Source organism: Cloeon dipterum, chromosome 3, assembly GCF_949628265.1.
Source record: "Cloeon dipterum chromosome 3, ieCloDipt1.1, whole genome shotgun sequence".
NCBI classification, from domain to species: Eukaryota; Metazoa; Arthropoda; class Insecta; order Ephemeroptera; family Baetidae; genus Cloeon; species Cloeon dipterum.
The window spans coordinates 35,602,927-35,618,010 of NC_088788.1; the positions used below are offsets into that span (position 1 = coordinate 35,602,927).

General features: G+C 43.7%; 3 protein-coding genes across 3 annotated transcripts; 2 read left to right on the forward strand and 1 right to left on the reverse strand.

The window, feature by feature from the left end:
• Nucleotides 1-35: 35 nt before the first annotated feature.
• Nucleotides 36-3,703, reverse strand: Spg7 (Paraplegin). Its single transcript, XM_065487199.1, has 12 exons — nucleotides 3,588-3,703; nucleotides 3,254-3,521; nucleotides 2,909-3,196; nucleotides 2,508-2,645; nucleotides 2,217-2,450; nucleotides 1,993-2,157; nucleotides 1,568-1,942; nucleotides 1,220-1,382; nucleotides 856-1,166; nucleotides 682-801; nucleotides 316-507; nucleotides 36-261 (listed from the first exon to the last, which is right to left on the reverse strand). The coding sequence occupies exons 2-12, from the start codon at nucleotides 3,431-3,433 to the stop codon at nucleotides 82-84; spliced, it is 2,346 nt and encodes a 781-aa protein (XP_065343271.1). The 5' UTR covers nucleotides 3,434-3,521; nucleotides 3,588-3,703; the 3' UTR covers nucleotides 36-81.
• A 3,250-nt stretch (nucleotides 3,704-6,953) lies between these two features.
• LOC135938933 (sialin-like) lies at nucleotides 6,954-10,910 on the forward strand. The gene is made up of 10 exons (XM_065482991.1): nucleotides 6,954-7,086; nucleotides 7,139-7,365; nucleotides 8,246-8,482; nucleotides 8,544-8,628; nucleotides 9,076-9,290; nucleotides 9,880-10,026; nucleotides 10,082-10,214; nucleotides 10,269-10,424; nucleotides 10,478-10,563; nucleotides 10,622-10,910. Exons 1-10 carry the CDS (start codon nucleotides 7,050-7,052, stop codon nucleotides 10,814-10,816), a joined length of 1,518 nt encoding a protein of 505 aa, XP_065339063.1. The 5' UTR covers nucleotides 6,954-7,049; the 3' UTR covers nucleotides 10,817-10,910.
• A 410-nt stretch (nucleotides 10,911-11,320) lies between these two features.
• LOC135938934 (sialin-like) lies at nucleotides 11,321-15,022 on the forward strand. The gene is made up of 10 exons (XM_065482992.1): nucleotides 11,321-11,718; nucleotides 11,781-12,016; nucleotides 12,069-12,308; nucleotides 12,366-12,453; nucleotides 13,087-13,301; nucleotides 13,358-13,507; nucleotides 13,562-13,694; nucleotides 13,744-13,899; nucleotides 14,314-14,399; nucleotides 14,462-15,022. Exons 1-10 carry the CDS (start codon nucleotides 11,706-11,708, stop codon nucleotides 14,630-14,632), a joined length of 1,488 nt encoding a protein of 495 aa, XP_065339064.1. The 5' UTR covers nucleotides 11,321-11,705; the 3' UTR covers nucleotides 14,633-15,022.
• Nucleotides 15,023-15,084: the final 62 nt, after the last annotated feature.

The following is a 15,084-nucleotide window of genomic DNA, read 5'->3' on the forward strand; positions in this document are numbered from 1 at the left end:
ACGCTAGTGTGAATGAAAATTGAAAAAAGCTGATGCCGTGTTTCGGACTAACAAATTTATTGATCTGAACACTAGAAATAATCACTCTTTCTCCGAAGCAGCGTCCTGACTTGCGGTGTTTCCGGCGCCAGCGTCTTCCTGAACCGACAGTTCAAAGTCAGCAGGCGCAATCAGCCTCTTTTTCCCGTGCGGAGGAGGCCCGATCAACGCCTCGACGTCGTCGTAATTCAAAACCTCCTTCTTCAACAGTTCCTCGGCAATCTTTACACCCGATTTCAGCATTCAATTTGGACAAAAAAATGATCAACTCGTTACCTTTTCTAGTTTGTCCATGTTCCTGCGCAGCACTTGCTCCGTATTCCTGTAGGCCCTGGTGACGAGATCTTGCGCCACGCTGTCCATCATGTTGGCAAACTTCTTGCTGTACGGCCGCCTGCCCGATTCCCGCGAATTTTCCTCTGGGAAGGACACTAGACCGACTTCGGGACTCATACCAAACTGCTTCACCTAACACGAGTAAAGAAAATTGTCGATCATAGGAAAAAAATAGTCATTCAGAAATAAATCTATGAACCAAATTTCATCTGTATTTTTAAATCGATTTTGAAATTTTTTAATATTCTCTTTCAACTGTAAAATAATTAATTCAAAAAGTATCTAACATATTGAAAAAAATCATACCTGCGCATAGGCCATCTTGGTGACTTTCTGCAAGTCGTTCTGGGCGCCAGTGGTGATTCGGTTGAAAGTGAGAGACTCGGCTACCCTGCCGCCGAGCGCCATGCACATTTTATCAAAGAGCTGCAAGCAAAGTGTCAAAAGAAACCGACTTTATTGCGTAATGAGAAGAAGCACCTCCTCCTTGGAAATCAGTTTCTGGTCCGTGGGCGTGTACTGCGCAAAGCCGAGCGCCATGTTGGTCCTGGGCACGATGGTGACCTTGAGCAGGGCGTCCGTGTGCGGCAGCAGCCAGCCGACGAGGGCGTGTCCCGACTCGTGGTAGGCCACCACTCTCTTCTCCTGCGGAGACATGGTTTGCGAGCGCTTCTCCGTGCCGCCGACCACCCGCTCGACGGCGTACTCGAGGTCTGCGCCCTTCACGGTGCTGTGCTTGTCTCTGGCCGCGTGCAGGGCTGCCTCGTTGCAAACGTTGGCGATGTCCGCACCTGCACCAGCCCAATTAGTCACAAATGAGCACGCTCAAGCGCATTCTCGTTACCGCTGAAGCCCGGAGTGAGGAAGGCCATGCGGCTTGAATACAATGCCGGCTTTTGCTCCAACTTGATGGCACGCAGGTGGTGCTCGAAAATTTCCCTCCGCTCCTCTAATGTCGGAAGGTCGATCAGGATGTGCCGGTCGAACCGTCCGGGCCTCAAAAGTGCCTAAAAATGTTTAATCATTTTAAAACGCCATGAAACGCCATGTACTTTATTAGGAGGCATTTAATTGTGAGAAAATTAGAAATTTTCTCTAGGCATTATTTTGATAAATTGTATCCAGTTAAGAAGATGAGAGGTTTTCCACAGTATAAGAAAAAAATTGCAGCACAAATTTAGGAAATTTGTACCTTGTCCAAGACGTCTGCTCGGTTGGTGGAGGCGAGCATCAAGACCCCCTCCTTGGACACCATGCCGTCCATTTCGACGAGCAGCTGGTTCAACGTTTGCTCGCCTTCTCCGACTGCGCCATCGAACTGGCCAGAGCCCGAACTCCTTTTGCGTCCAATGGCGTCGATTTCGTCTATGTAAATGATGCAGGGCGACCGCTTCTTTGCCTCCCTGAACAAGTCTCGCACCCTGGCGGCACCGAGCCCACCGATCATCTCGATGAACTCGGACCCGTTCATCGAGAGGAACGGCACGTTGGACTCGGTCGCCACTGCTTTGGCCAGCATCGTTTTCCCACAGCCCGGAGGACCTAGCATCAGCGCCCCTTTAGGAACCTGCACACCAAATTTTACAAAAATCGAACCAGGACAATTGTTTGGCCTACCTTTGCCCCCAGCTTCTTGTAATGTTCGGGCCTCTTGAGGTAATCGACAAACTCGCTGACCTCCTGCTTGGCCTCTTTCAGTCCTGCCACGTCAGAGAAATGCACGCCCTTTCCAGGACTGGTGAGAGGGTCGACCAGCGTGAATTTGGCTCGGCTCATTTGCGACTGAAACAAAATTCGCACTGAAACATAGCGCGCAATCGTTTCCACCGACGAAATGTTACAAACGGATCCATGTTGGTGGGCGACTTGAGCGACTTGCTGCGGGAAAGCAGCGACAGCAGTAAGGCAACCACGATCAGGGAGGCCAGCAGTTTGCCGGCAGTGTCCGAGTTTCTTTCGTAAACGACAGGCACGCCATTTTCGGAATTGATGCCCAGCCGTTGCTCGGCAGCTCGAAGTTTCTCCTCGAATTTGTTCGTGTCAACGATGTTCATGTGGAAGGTTTTGTGTTCCATCTGGAAAATAAATTAATGTATTTCTCTGCCTCTTCAACTTATAACAATGCCACCTACTCTTCGTCCTTTGATGATGGCACCTTCATGGAGAATGATGGTGACGATGTCCATGTCCGGCCGAACAATGATTTCCTCCACCTCTCCTTTCGCCAGCATGTGGTGCACGAATTCATTCCAGGAAACATATCTGGTGACCTTTAAAAAAATCGTCACTAATACCAACACGAGGTCGATTTGTACTTGTTTAAAAAGAAATCTGAATATAATTTGGGCGGGTTTTGTTATTTTTCCACTCATATTCCCTACCAATATACACGCCTTTGGAAGAGGCGTAACTCAAAAAAACTTTCTCAAAAAGGGGCATACATCCCGAAAGTTAACGATTAATTGGCTTTCTAGCAAAAATGTCACGAAAATGAGTGAAATTTAGGATATAAATAGTTTAAAAGTTGTGTAACCTCGGGTTGGTTGCTGCTGGGAAAAAGCAGAGACACGACTCCAATGAGCAAGTACGCCGTGAGCATCCAGAGGAAGGCTTTGGCCAACAAAGACGAAATTTTGGTTTCCTCGTCATCCTCCCGGTTTGGCTTCTTGCCGTTGTTATTGGGCGCTGAAGAGCCAGACTTTTTTCCCTCCTCTTGACAGCGCCTCAACGTAGTGTGAAAGTTTCTCTTGGAAACATCAAAACCTGATCTTTGCAGCAGTTGACACACTGCCCTGTACTCCCTTTTCAGCTCTCTTATTTTCTGCACAAACAGTTTTTTCTCATAGATAATTAGGTTAGGAAAATTGTAAAAACTCACAGAATGACTGATGCTGCTGAATAATCCCGAATTTTGATTCCTCTTCAAGAGACTACGGGCGACAGGACATGGGACGTAACTCAAGCTGCTTGGACGAGAGGCTGATGACAAAATTGAAAATGCTCGGGACGGCGATCTCAGGACCGATTTTAACAACATATTCGCCACTCTTTCCACCATAGTTCATGACTTATGTAACTAACAATTAGACTGTCAATTTATGTATCTACTAAATTCTCCATCGTTGGGTGCTTTATTATGTAACAGCCTGTGATTAAAAGAAACATTATGAATTTAGGACATTATCTAGTTTAAACTTGAGCTCTTTATTTACCTTTAAATTCCGTCAGCAAAGTTTTTAATGACCTGTAACAATTCTTTTTATTCCATCATCGTTGTTGTTGACGTTCTGATTCTTGTCTCCTCTTCTCGCCTTCTCGGCTTTCCAGCTGTTTGTATTGCGACTACTGTGAGTGGAGGGGAGAAGGCGGGAAAACAAATTCGGGACTCTCAGTTTACGCTCGCGCCTTGCAGCGATGAATATTGTACCGGGATATTGTTAGTAAAATTTGGGTTGGACTGGAAGGTCTGGCAAAGCTAGCGAGAAACAAAAACTCACCGTGTGTCGTGGGCTCGCGATTTCCGCTTGGCCCCGGCTCTCCTTGCTCTCGTCGTGGCGCCTCAACGGAGAAATCGTCGTGAGTCGTGAGTCCAGCAGCTGCTCGCTTCCAAATAAGGACGGTTTGTCTCCTCAAATGTCGCCGGTATCGAGCAACTTTAAAAGTTATTTTTAAGTTTATGGTTTCCTCAATATTTCTCCGAGTCCAGATAAGTCTCGGCAACGAATTTTTGCGCTTGTCTGATATTTTTAAGCATGACTCTATTTTACTACGGACTCTTTACGCAGACAGTAATGGAGGAGCTTCAATCTCTGTACCGTATGCAAATAAATATAACAATAAACTAAACTGAAACGTCACAAACTAGCTTTCCACTAGTGCTTTGCGTGGGTCGCGGGTTTGAGGGTTGAACCGTTAGGGATGTTTCATAGTGTGGGTCACTTTTTGGTGCAAGCACAGGGGTCACTAAAAAGTGACCCCTGTGCTTGCACTAAAAAGTGACCCCTGTGCTTGCACCAAAAATATGACCCCTCCCGTTGCACCTAAAAAATGACCCCTGTGCTTGCAGCACAAAAATGACCCCTGTTTTTGCAGCAAAAAAATGACCCCTGTGCTTGCAGCAAAAAGTGACCCCCCTGCTAGCCCTCAAGCCGTTTAATTTCACGAAACATTAGGCAAAATCTGAAATTTAATTTGTTCCGTGGTCTTGATTTCATTACTGCACATTTTATAGATAAACTGACCCGCAAAACCCGCACCAAACCCGCGGGTGCGGGACCAGAATTTGCAAATCCAATATGGCGGATTGTGGGTGCGGGTTGGCGCTAGGTTGGCGTAGTGCGGTTTGGTGCGGGTTCAAATTTTGAAAAAAGACATGGGTGCGGTTTGGGTGCGTTACGAAATAAGCGGGTTTGATGCGGGTTTGGGTTGAAAATTTGTACCCGCGCAAAGCACTACTTTCCACGCATGAATGGAAGAGCACATTTGTAATTTTATCTTTAAAAATGTCTTGTTAAATAAAATCCACAGGAGATAGTTATGTTGGAGATAAGGCAAACGATAATATTATGGACTGTATATAAAGCGATTTTATTGATCGGTTCAAATTCGATACACACATTGTATTTGACTTGTGATAACATTAATGTATTATGACAAAGTGTGAGAATAAATAATAATAATAATCAGCTTTTATGAACGCTGAATACTGATTTTTTTTTAGATCTACTTAGAAATACTCGCTGAACTTTTAAAAAAGTACATATATATTTTAAGGCAACATGAATAACATGATGAACTATCTTAAATATTAAGGCACAACTTAAAAAAAGCCGCGTGAGCTTACCCAGACTGCTCTTGTAGAAGGCGTTGGGGGCGCATGGGGTCATCAACTGGCCCCCAACGATCAGGTTGGCTGGAAAAAGCATTAAAAACTGGCCTGGGAGCGGATGTTAGGTCCCTAAAAAAGGTCGTTAGGGTACCGCAGGTTAAAGCCCCGTTCGAGACCTGTGCGATGAGGGATCGTGGTCGACGATGGGACGAACGGCCGAATTTAAAGAAAAATAAAATCATTTTTCGCCTATGCTCGTCGCGCGATGCCAAAAAAGCGTTCTGAACGGGGAACGGAATAAACAGCGTTTTAATTTTTGAATTTATTGTATGTATATATTTTTCTTGGAAAGTCTTTCCGTTGCTACAATTGGCAAATGAATCGTTATTTAAACTGCACCTGTGCACCAACATTCGAACAAGAAAAGCGACATAATTTAAGTACAGGAGAATGTATCGACTGCACCGTCAAACAAAGAGGTCGTTCTGGTTGCATAAGCTCAGCTGTTGCAGGCGTTATGCCGTGATTATTGGCTCCATATTGCCGGCAAAAAGACGAACAGGGTTGACCTGGCCATAGCTCCTGACCAGAAGGGGCGATCTCCTCGGCCGACTTGGTGACTTTGAAGCGCTCCGACGCATGGGTGGCTGGCGACGCGAGACTCCCTCCGCCGCCTCCGTCCCTCGCTCGCTGGCCCGGCCGCCCCTCCGATCACCCCCGCCAGCAAACCCGTCAAACACGGCCCTTGAATAGAGACCATCAGTCACTACCGCCCGCCGACTGAGAGCAGCGACACGAACCTCAAACCTCCCGTTTATGATAATAATATTTCTTTGTTTTTTTTTTTAATGAGTGTGGGTGTCGGGGCGAGAAAAACGGCCTCTACTTTATTTCATAATTTAGCCAGAACTGTTTTGTCAATAGTGGTTGACGAGCAAACAAGACCGCAATGAGCTATTTTTTTAATTTACCTTTACTGAAAACTAAAACTGCGATGATGAAAATTTGCGTGAATGATGAAAATGTGGAGAACACAAACAGTTCTGCAGCTGAAAGCTTTTGTCAACAAAGCTATTTTCATTCTGTCAACAAGGCAAATTGTAAAACACGTGAGGCCAGATAAAATCCAAGTTACTGGCAAAGACCCAGTCGAGTGCATAGTGCACTTTGAAAGGACTTTAGTAATAAACACGAAAAAATAAAAATCAATACAAAAATGGAAATAATTTCAGTATTTATTCCAATTTAGAATTTTTAGTTGCGAATAATTCAAATGAGATATTTATATATTTTCATTTTTCTGTATCTTGGTATTTTTATAGGGTCAAGACATGAACGAATTCTGCGGTGGTTGGCAAAAAGCGAGCTTTTTATTGCCTGTGCCTGCACCTGCTTACAGGTGCGTGCTGCTTTCATTAAAATTTTCGCTGAGCCTGCTGATCTACAAAAGTCTCGCTCGGTCCTGCTGATTCTTCACAACTAGACATCTGGCGGGACTTAATGGCCTCATTATATCGAAAGGGGACCAGTTACGCTAGAGCATTGGAAACGGAAATTTTATGACTGAATGCTAATCCTCCGGAGGCTTTTTTACACTAATGACGGTTCGAGAGTGCGCAATCTTTGACTCGCTGCAACGCAACAGCGTGTCAAGAAAAGCAATATTATATGTCAAAAGTAGAATGTGACACTTACAATGATGCATAAATAACCGGTTGGGTTGCAAGCAAGGTGTAACAAATTAGTTAACGATTTTCGCGGCTGCCGGAGGAAGAGGAGAAGGGGTTAAATGTTATCTTGTTAATGTAGGCGCGCACTGTTTCGACTCGGCGACAGTCGTGCGACCATGAGCACACAGGAACAACCGCAGGAGCATGCCACAGGTATTTTTCTTTTTGCACCACAATTTTTCTGAATGATTGTATATATTTTTAGGGTCGTGGTTGCACCCCAAAAATGTGCCTGCCAGGGTAGTTTTGGGTTTGCTCTCCTTCACGGGATTCCTGACCAACTACATGCTCAGGGTGAACCTGAACATTGCAATTGTGTCGATGACTGGCGGCGGAAACGCGACAGACTCAAACGGCACATTAATTAGAGAAGCGGATTGCCGAGTCAACTTCAGCACGTCGGCCTTTGATGCAGACACCACACGTGCTCCTGTAATCAATTTCCATCATCTTATCTCTAATTAAACACACCAGCAATTGAATGTCCCTGCCCCCAAACTTTTATTTTTTTTAATAACGAACGAAACTGCTTAAGATATTAGAAGAGCGATCAGCGAATAATCACTTTTGCAAAAGCGAATTGGACTAAATATGAGGAGGATTAATTTATATGTTATTAAAATTTTAGAGCAGAAACCTTAAAATTTTGAAAGTGAATTGTATAGTTACCAAAAGGTTTATGTCTGGAATTATTGTTTTTTTTTAAAAAAAAAAACGCAGCACCAAATATATTTTTTTCTATATCCTGAAAATGCTTGTTGCCAATGCCCTTGGGATTCAGTTGAAGCCAAAATTGACTGTAAATAGAAGTGTAAATTTTTTAGAATAGTGGCTGCAAAGTTAGCATGCTTTTCAAATAGTGAGGACTGTCTCCTTACTTGAAATTCTATTTTATTTTACAACAAAGAGTTTCCCAAAATGGTTTCACACGCTGTTAGACAGATCTCGACGAGAGAAATAAAAAATGTGCTCAAGCGCTAAAAATTTTGGAGAAAATTTAAAAACTTTGAATTTTTACTGTAGCAAAGTCCTTTTTTGATCGAACTTCTATTTCTAATCAAAGCATATATTATGATTAATATTTTACTTATTTAACCTCATTAAATTGTATGAGGTTAATGAATTTTCGGCACATTTTTCGAGACGTGATTATGTAACATCGTCAATAATAGCAATTAGTCCTCGAGCAGTTATCATTACATGCCCCCACCAGCATTCTCTATGTGTGTCAGAGGGTATCATTGTAGTGAACCACTGATTTAACGTTTTATTTTAATTTAATTGATCTTGATCAGTTTGTTGTTTTGTTGAGAGCGCGGCCGAGTTCGACTGGGACAACTACAAGCAGGGCCTGATCCACGGCTCGTTTTACTGGGGCTACGTGCTGTCCATGGTGCCGGGCGGGATGCTGGCCGACCGCTACGGCGCCAAACTCATTTACGGCGGCAGCAACCTGGTCTGCAGCCTGATGGCCTTCTTCGTGCCCTCCGCCGCAAGGTGGAGTCTCAACGCGCTGCTCTTCGTCAGGTTCAGTCAGGGATTTGCAGCTGTATGATTAAATTGGGCCTTAGGGAAAATGTAGACAAAATAAAAAATTGGATTGTACATAGGGAGCCACGTGGCCGGCGATGAACGTGATGGCTAGCAGGTGGATCCCGCCAAACGAACGCAGCAAATTCGTTGCGACTTACATGGGTAAGACGCACGTGTTATTTTTGTGCGAAAAACAGCAGGAAAAACATCCATTTTGGGGTTTCCACATTTTTCTAAATTTAACCACGAAAAGGTCACATTTCGCGCCAAGAAGCTTTGGAAAATTAAGAATAGAGTTAAAAGTTTCGGTCTTTTGGTGAAACTAGTGGCAGTAGAAATCCCTATTTTTTGTCATCCATCAAAATGCGGGTTTTTGCTAACCCTGAGAATAGGACCAGTGTCTTTTTTATTAAAACGCTATAGGCGTTAGCCTCGATAAATTTACCCACGCATGCTGTAAAGGTACAAAGCAACAATTCGGAAACATTTCACAATCCTACCAAATCCAAATGGTCTCCTCATTGCAACTCAAACAAGAGATTCAAATTTAGGCGCAAATCAACCCCCAATTAACGTTTGGATTCAAGTGATTCTTGAATCACTTTCCAGGAAATGCTGTCGGGGTGGCACTGACGTTTCCCCTGTGCGGGATTTTAATCGAAGCATTCGGCTGGGAATGGGCTTTCCACGTGCCTGCGTTCATCTGCCTGCTGTGGTGCGTGGCCTGGTGGTATTGCGTCTTCGACTCTCCTGCACAGCACCCTCGCATTTCCAGACAAGAGCTCAACTACTTGGAGCAACACGTCGTAATTTCCAAAAGGAAGGTGCTGTATCCTGATTAATATATCAATTTTATTTTTTTAAAAATCAATAAGTTAAATAAAAGATGAATTGAATTGAATATAGCCGCTATCCAGTTCAAAATCGTGATTTTCCCAGCTTGTATGCTGCCCATCTTGGTTAAAGACCGTCTTTGACGACGTTTTTCTGAGCACACCAATTGATTTTGAGGGTCGAATTAGTCAAAAAGTGGATATTTTTTCCGACCAAAAAGTCCAGCGCGACGTGCAAACTTTTTTCCTGCCAAAACAATATGAACATGCGAGAACTGCGCATGCGTCAGTGCTGGCTGGATCTGACAAAGTCATTCGTAGAGATGGTCTCTCTGCAAGTGCTCAAACCAGCTCTGACGCATGCGCACTTCTCGCATTCATATTGTTTTGGCGGAAAAAAAATGTTCGCACGTCGCGCTGGACTTTTTGGTCGGAAAAAATATCCACTTTTTGACTAATATTCGAACCTCAAGAATCGATTGGTGTGCTCAAACTTCGTCAAAGACGGTCTTTAAGATTCGCATTTCATTATATGATAGAGCCAACATACAATTTCTTAGTTTTAATCTAATTCTGTCAGTTGAGAGTGCCAGTGGGGGAGATTCTCAAGTCCACCCCGTTCTGGGCCATGCTGGTGGCCAACCTAGGCTCGATGTGGGCTTTCATGACTGTTACAACGTACGGACCGACTTACTTCAAGATGGTGTACGACATCAACGTGAAACAGGCAAGAAATTTAACTCCATGGAGCTATTTTACATTTAATTTAATCATCCCATTAGAACGGCTTCCTATCCGGTTTGCCAAATATCAGTCGCTTCACAGGCTCGCTCTTTTTTTCGTGGCTTTTCGACAAATTGATCTCTCTCAAGCACTGTTCCATCACCTCGGCTCGAAAGGTGTCAAACGCAATATGTGAGCGAAAAAGTCAACATTTTTGGGTAAAATTTTGAATTTCTTATTTTACAGCCCAGCTTATTCCGTCGATATTATTCATGCTAATGGGTGCCGTGGGCTGCAATTATAAAACGGAGGTGATCGTCTTGACCGCAGCAAATCTCCTAGGTGGGGCGTGCTCGTCAGGACCGATTGTCAACAGCGTCGACTTGGCACCGAACTTTTCAGGCATTTGAATACAACCAAGACCTCTTCATTTTCAATTTTAATCTTTCAACTAGGCTCAATCATGGGTTTCATGAGTCTGGCTTCGATGAGCAGTGGATTTTTGGTGCCGATGTTTGTTGGATACATGATAGAAAAAGACGTAAGAAAAATAAACTTTGACCAATTTTGATTATTAATAAAGAAAACTCAATTTACAGCAATCAATGGAGAGTTGGGCAACCGTATTTCAAATAACAGCTGCACTGGGTTTCGCATCGACCATAATATTTTCAATATTTGGTACAGGAAAAGTCCAACCGTGGAATGAACCAAGAAGAAATAAAGAAGGAATTGACAACAACGTTGAGGAAGAGCTCAAAGCTGTGGAGCTGTTGAAGGACGAACACAAATGACCAATTTTTTACTTAACTAAGAATCTCATAAGTTTTGTCAGTATATAGACATCGAGAGAATAAAACTCGTTTTTGGCTGCATTTAAAATAAAAATTGTTATGCAACTCGCGGAACTTTGGTACGGTGCGTGTTGCCTATGAGCCTTACTGACACCTCGATAAAAGGCCTTTCAGCATTCGAAGTTTCATTAATTTTCTTATCGAAGCAATAAAGATAATATAAAATGGAATAATTAAAACAAGTAGGACTTTCTCTAGTCGATCATAGGTATATTTTGGGTCTGAAATTATCGATAAAAGGCACTTAAGCTCTCTCCCATAAAATTAAATTTAAATAAACAAAAAAATTCGGTCACTGTAGATAAATATAGTAGCAATAATGTTTGTTCAGGAAAATTTAAAAAATAATGTGCAGAACGAATTTAAAAATCACTGGATAATTATTGAGTTAGTGCGAAGTTTGAGTGTTGGACGAGCATGACATGAGCTGACCGCTGCGATGGTTCTCGTCGGGCTTGCCCATTGAATTGGCTAATGACTAAATAGCGATCCCCGTCTGAAATCACAATTGTAGTTGGAGAGTGCGGAGCTGTCGAAATAAAATTCATTGAGTGGCTCCACTTTTCTTTGATACACTCTGCTATATGCATGTGGCTGCCCCAAAATCGTTCATCGTTTCGTCACGCGCGTGTACGCGCACTTTTGTTTGCCTTACGAGACGGGCCGAGAGTTTGCTAGTCGTTATCGCTTGCACCAAATACAAATACAGGTACGATTCGCCGAGATTTATTGTTCGCACCGCATCAGGAAGACATTGCTGACCTTCACAATCGCGTTTTGGCCGGATATGTTCAGTTGTTGATTTCATGCACAGATCCACACTCCAGCCATGGCGTGCGCAGGTAAGAAAAAGTCTAAAACCATTATTTATTATTGCACCCTTTTGTGTTGAAACGGGTTATAGAAAATGTTCCGACCCGGTTCGTGCTGGGGATCATGATTTTCTGGGGCGCCCTAACGGCGTTCGTCCTCAGAGCCAGTCTCAGCCTCAGCATTGTCACAATGGTCGGCAAGAGACCCAGGGGACAAAATTCCACCGCAAATGGCACTTCCACGACTGGATGCGCAGTAGAGCCCGTCTTTCACAACACTTCAGCACTATTTACAAACCTAACCGACCTAGGAGAGAACGAACTTCAGGTGATATAATTTTTTAATTTTCGAAACATATGCAATCAGTTTAATAATCAAGGATGAAGCCGGCGAGTTTGATTGGAGTGAGCAGCTGCAGGGAACCATCCTGAGCTCTTTCTTCGTGGGCTACCTGTTTTTCCAGCTACCAGGCGGCCGCTTGGCAGAACTAATCGGCGGCCGCATTGTCTACGGCTTCACCGTGTTAATTCCGTCCTTGCTGGCTGCACTCGTACCTTTGCTGACGCGCGTCCACTACGGATACCTCATCGCCATCAGGATTGGCCAGGGTCTCTTCCTGGTAGGATACGTTCAAAAGCACGTGTCGCATCTTTATTTTAATAGATGCTTTTCACAGGGTGCCATGTTCCCGACCGCTTCGGTCCTTGTCACCAAATGGGTACCTTTGCATGAACGAGCCAGATTCATGTCTACCTTTAACATGGGTATGGTATTTGATATCTTTGAACAAACTGGTGCTCCCCTGACCATGACTTAAAAAATTCTAATTACAATGCTGAGGAATTTATTTACTTTTTTCTTGAACCTTAATCGGCACTTGCCGTGGGCTATGAGCTCAACGGGTCCAAATGAGGAGCTGGGGCCTAATCGTGGTTATCTTTTCGCCTTCCCGCACCGAAATTTTTCCATTGAAATGACAGGCATTTGTCCCTGTAAAGCAACTTTCCTTTCTACCTCAAGCTTGTTTTCTTTGAACGCTAATATTTATTCTTTCAAGACTTCCAGTCTCAAAGGGGGGCACCTTTAGCGGTTCCCGCTCACCAGAGTCCAGCGCGATGTGCGTAGCACAAGAAGAACTTTTTTCCCGCAAAAAATACGAATGCGAGAAGTGCGCATGCGTCAGAGTTGGTTGATCTGACAAGGAAGTCATGCTCTGACGCATGCGCACTTCTCGCATTCATATTGTTTTGGCGGGAAAAAAGTTCGCACCTCACGCTGCACTTTTTGGTCGGGAAACAATATCCACTTTACATAATTCGACCCTCAAGAATCGATTGGTGTGCTCAGAAACTTCGTCAAAGACGGTCTTCAATAATGCTGATTATTGTACATTTCAGGTGGAACGTTAGGGTTGGCATTGGTGATGCCGGTCTGCGGCCTTATCATCGACTTGCTGGACTGGCCAGCGCTTTACTATATAACAGCGGCACAGGGTGTGATTTTCTCGATCTGCTGGTTCGCTTTAGTCCACGACTCACCAGACAAGCATCCCAGAATAACGCAGTTTGAAAAGAGACACATTGAGCTGGGCCTGGTGAAAGGACCTGTCAAGGTGTGCTGAAATTCAAATCTCTATCTCCTCATTGTCTGATCTAATTTGACTCGTAGAAACTGCCGATTCCGTGGGTCAGGGTTTTGACGTCCCTCCAGTTTTGGGGACCCTTTCTCAGTTCCTTTGGAAGCGATTGGGGCTTTTACACGTTCCTCACGCTTGGTCCCAAGTACATGGCGAGCATCCTCGGCGTTGACATCAGAGAGGTGTGTAAAAAAAGTGTTATATTTCTTCAATAATTGATTAATTCGCGCTCGCAGAATGGAATTTTGTCGGCGCTTCCATTTCTCTGCCGTTACATATTCGGTATAATCATTGGAATGATTTTCGATCTGTGCCTTCGGAGACGTTGGATGGCGTTGGTGCACTTGAGAAAACTTGCTGTTTGTTTTTGTGAGTTTTCTAGAAATTAGATTGGTGCAAAGGTTAATTCTGTCCCCAGCGCACTTGATGCCAGCGTTGGCACTTTTAGCTTTCCCACTAGCTGGATGCAACACGACTTTGGCCGTTGCCATTATTTGTACTGCAATGGGCTGCAACGGCGCCATTACTTCGGGCCACATCCAGGCTTACATGGACGTGGCCCCCAATTTTGCAGGTATTATTTCAATATCATTTTATCTATTAATCAGCGGTGGCCGCCGGTCACATCCAAGTTCGCGTTGAAATGTGGGAAACTTTGAGCTGTCTTTTGCTTTCTGCATGAGTGCCGGTTTAATGTTTTTTTTTTTAATCCAAAATTGTCGAAAATCATAAATAATGCAAATTATATCGTAATATTTTGAGAATTCTCGCCTCTAAAACACTTTTAAAGCCGACGCCATGATAACGTGATTTTTCCGTCTGGATTAAAACTTACAGCTTATACAAGGATGCAAAAAGAAAAGGATGCTTTTAATTTCGGTCGGTTTATATGTCAGATTAAAATCCCCTTTTCAATTTAAATATCAAATGTTGCGCTAACTCTGCGACAGCAGTAACAGCAAATCGGATTAAAGTTAAAACTTGGCAGGAACGCTCGGGGGCCTGAAGAACGGTCTGTGTTCGCTGGCGGGCCTCCTTTCTCCGGTTATCATCGGCGCTATACTGCAGCAAGACGTAAGTTGCGCTAAAAATACATATTATTCCTCGATCGCTTTGACTTTGATTCACGTTAACAGGCCAGTATTGTCGGTTGGCGAATTTCGTTTGCCTTGTCAGCCGTGATTTTCGCCAGCTCCTGCGTCCTCTTCCTCGCCACTTACACGGGCAGGGTGCAGTCGTGGAACGATTTGTCAGACCAGCGCGACAGAGAGGCGTCAAAACCTATGCGCCCCATTTTTAAAACTTAAAAAAGCAACTCAACTTTGAATTTAAAAAAAAAAAAACCAATGTGGGTTGAATTTTAATGTCAAGTTGATTTTACAAAGGAATTGGAAAATTATTAAAAGAAAAATAGTAGCAGCTATTTCGGCCCCGCAGGCCTCAGATTTACCTCCAAAATAAAATAGAACGAATGAATGAGACCCATCCGCCTGCACCTGCTTTCATCTCTCAAACGAGCAGCGGAATCGACAAACCCGCAACTTTAAAAAATTCAATGCTGAAAATTACATCCTGAAGGCTGCTAGCGGTGCCCATTCAACAATTTTTCGACACTTTTATTTGTAGAAAATATTGTAAAATCAATTAAATAACTGCCCCACTTGTCAATAAAACAGATTATTAATAACCGAACTGGTATGTTCTATTTATTTTTGTTATTTATTGATTTTCCTTGATACAACGTGGAGGGTATCTGCCA

Excerpts from the sequence above, each read along its gene's own strand:
- Spg7 (XM_065487199.1), bottom strand. The coding sequence starts at position 3,433 with ATGGTGGAAAGAGTGGCGAATATGTTGTTAAAATCGGTCCTGAGATCG. Across the intron at positions 2,451-2,507 it reads CCATCATCAAAGGACGAAGA|ATGGAACACAAAACCTTCCA; the intron begins GTAGGTGGCATT and ends TTTATTTTCCAG. Across the intron at positions 1,383-1,567 it reads GAGCAGACGTCTTGGACAAG|GCACTTTTGAGGCCCGGACG; the intron begins GTACAAATTTCC and ends AAACATTTTTAG.
- LOC135938933 (XM_065482991.1), top strand. The coding sequence starts at position 7,050 with ATGAGCACACAGGAACAACCGCAGGAGCATGCCACAG. Across the intron at positions 8,483-8,543 it reads TCAGTCAGGGATTTGCAGCT|GGAGCCACGTGGCCGGCGAT; the intron begins GTATGATTAAAT and ends GATTGTACATAG. Across the intron at positions 10,564-10,621 it reads GATACATGATAGAAAAAGAC|CAATCAATGGAGAGTTGGGC; the intron begins GTAAGAAAAATA and ends CTCAATTTACAG.
- LOC135938934 (XM_065482992.1), top strand. Across the intron at positions 12,309-12,365 it reads TTGGCCAGGGTCTCTTCCTG|GGTGCCATGTTCCCGACCGC; the intron begins GTAGGATACGTT and ends TGCTTTTCACAG. Across the intron at positions 13,508-13,561 it reads TCGGCGTTGACATCAGAGAG|AATGGAATTTTGTCGGCGCT; the intron begins GTGTGTAAAAAA and ends TCGCGCTCGCAG.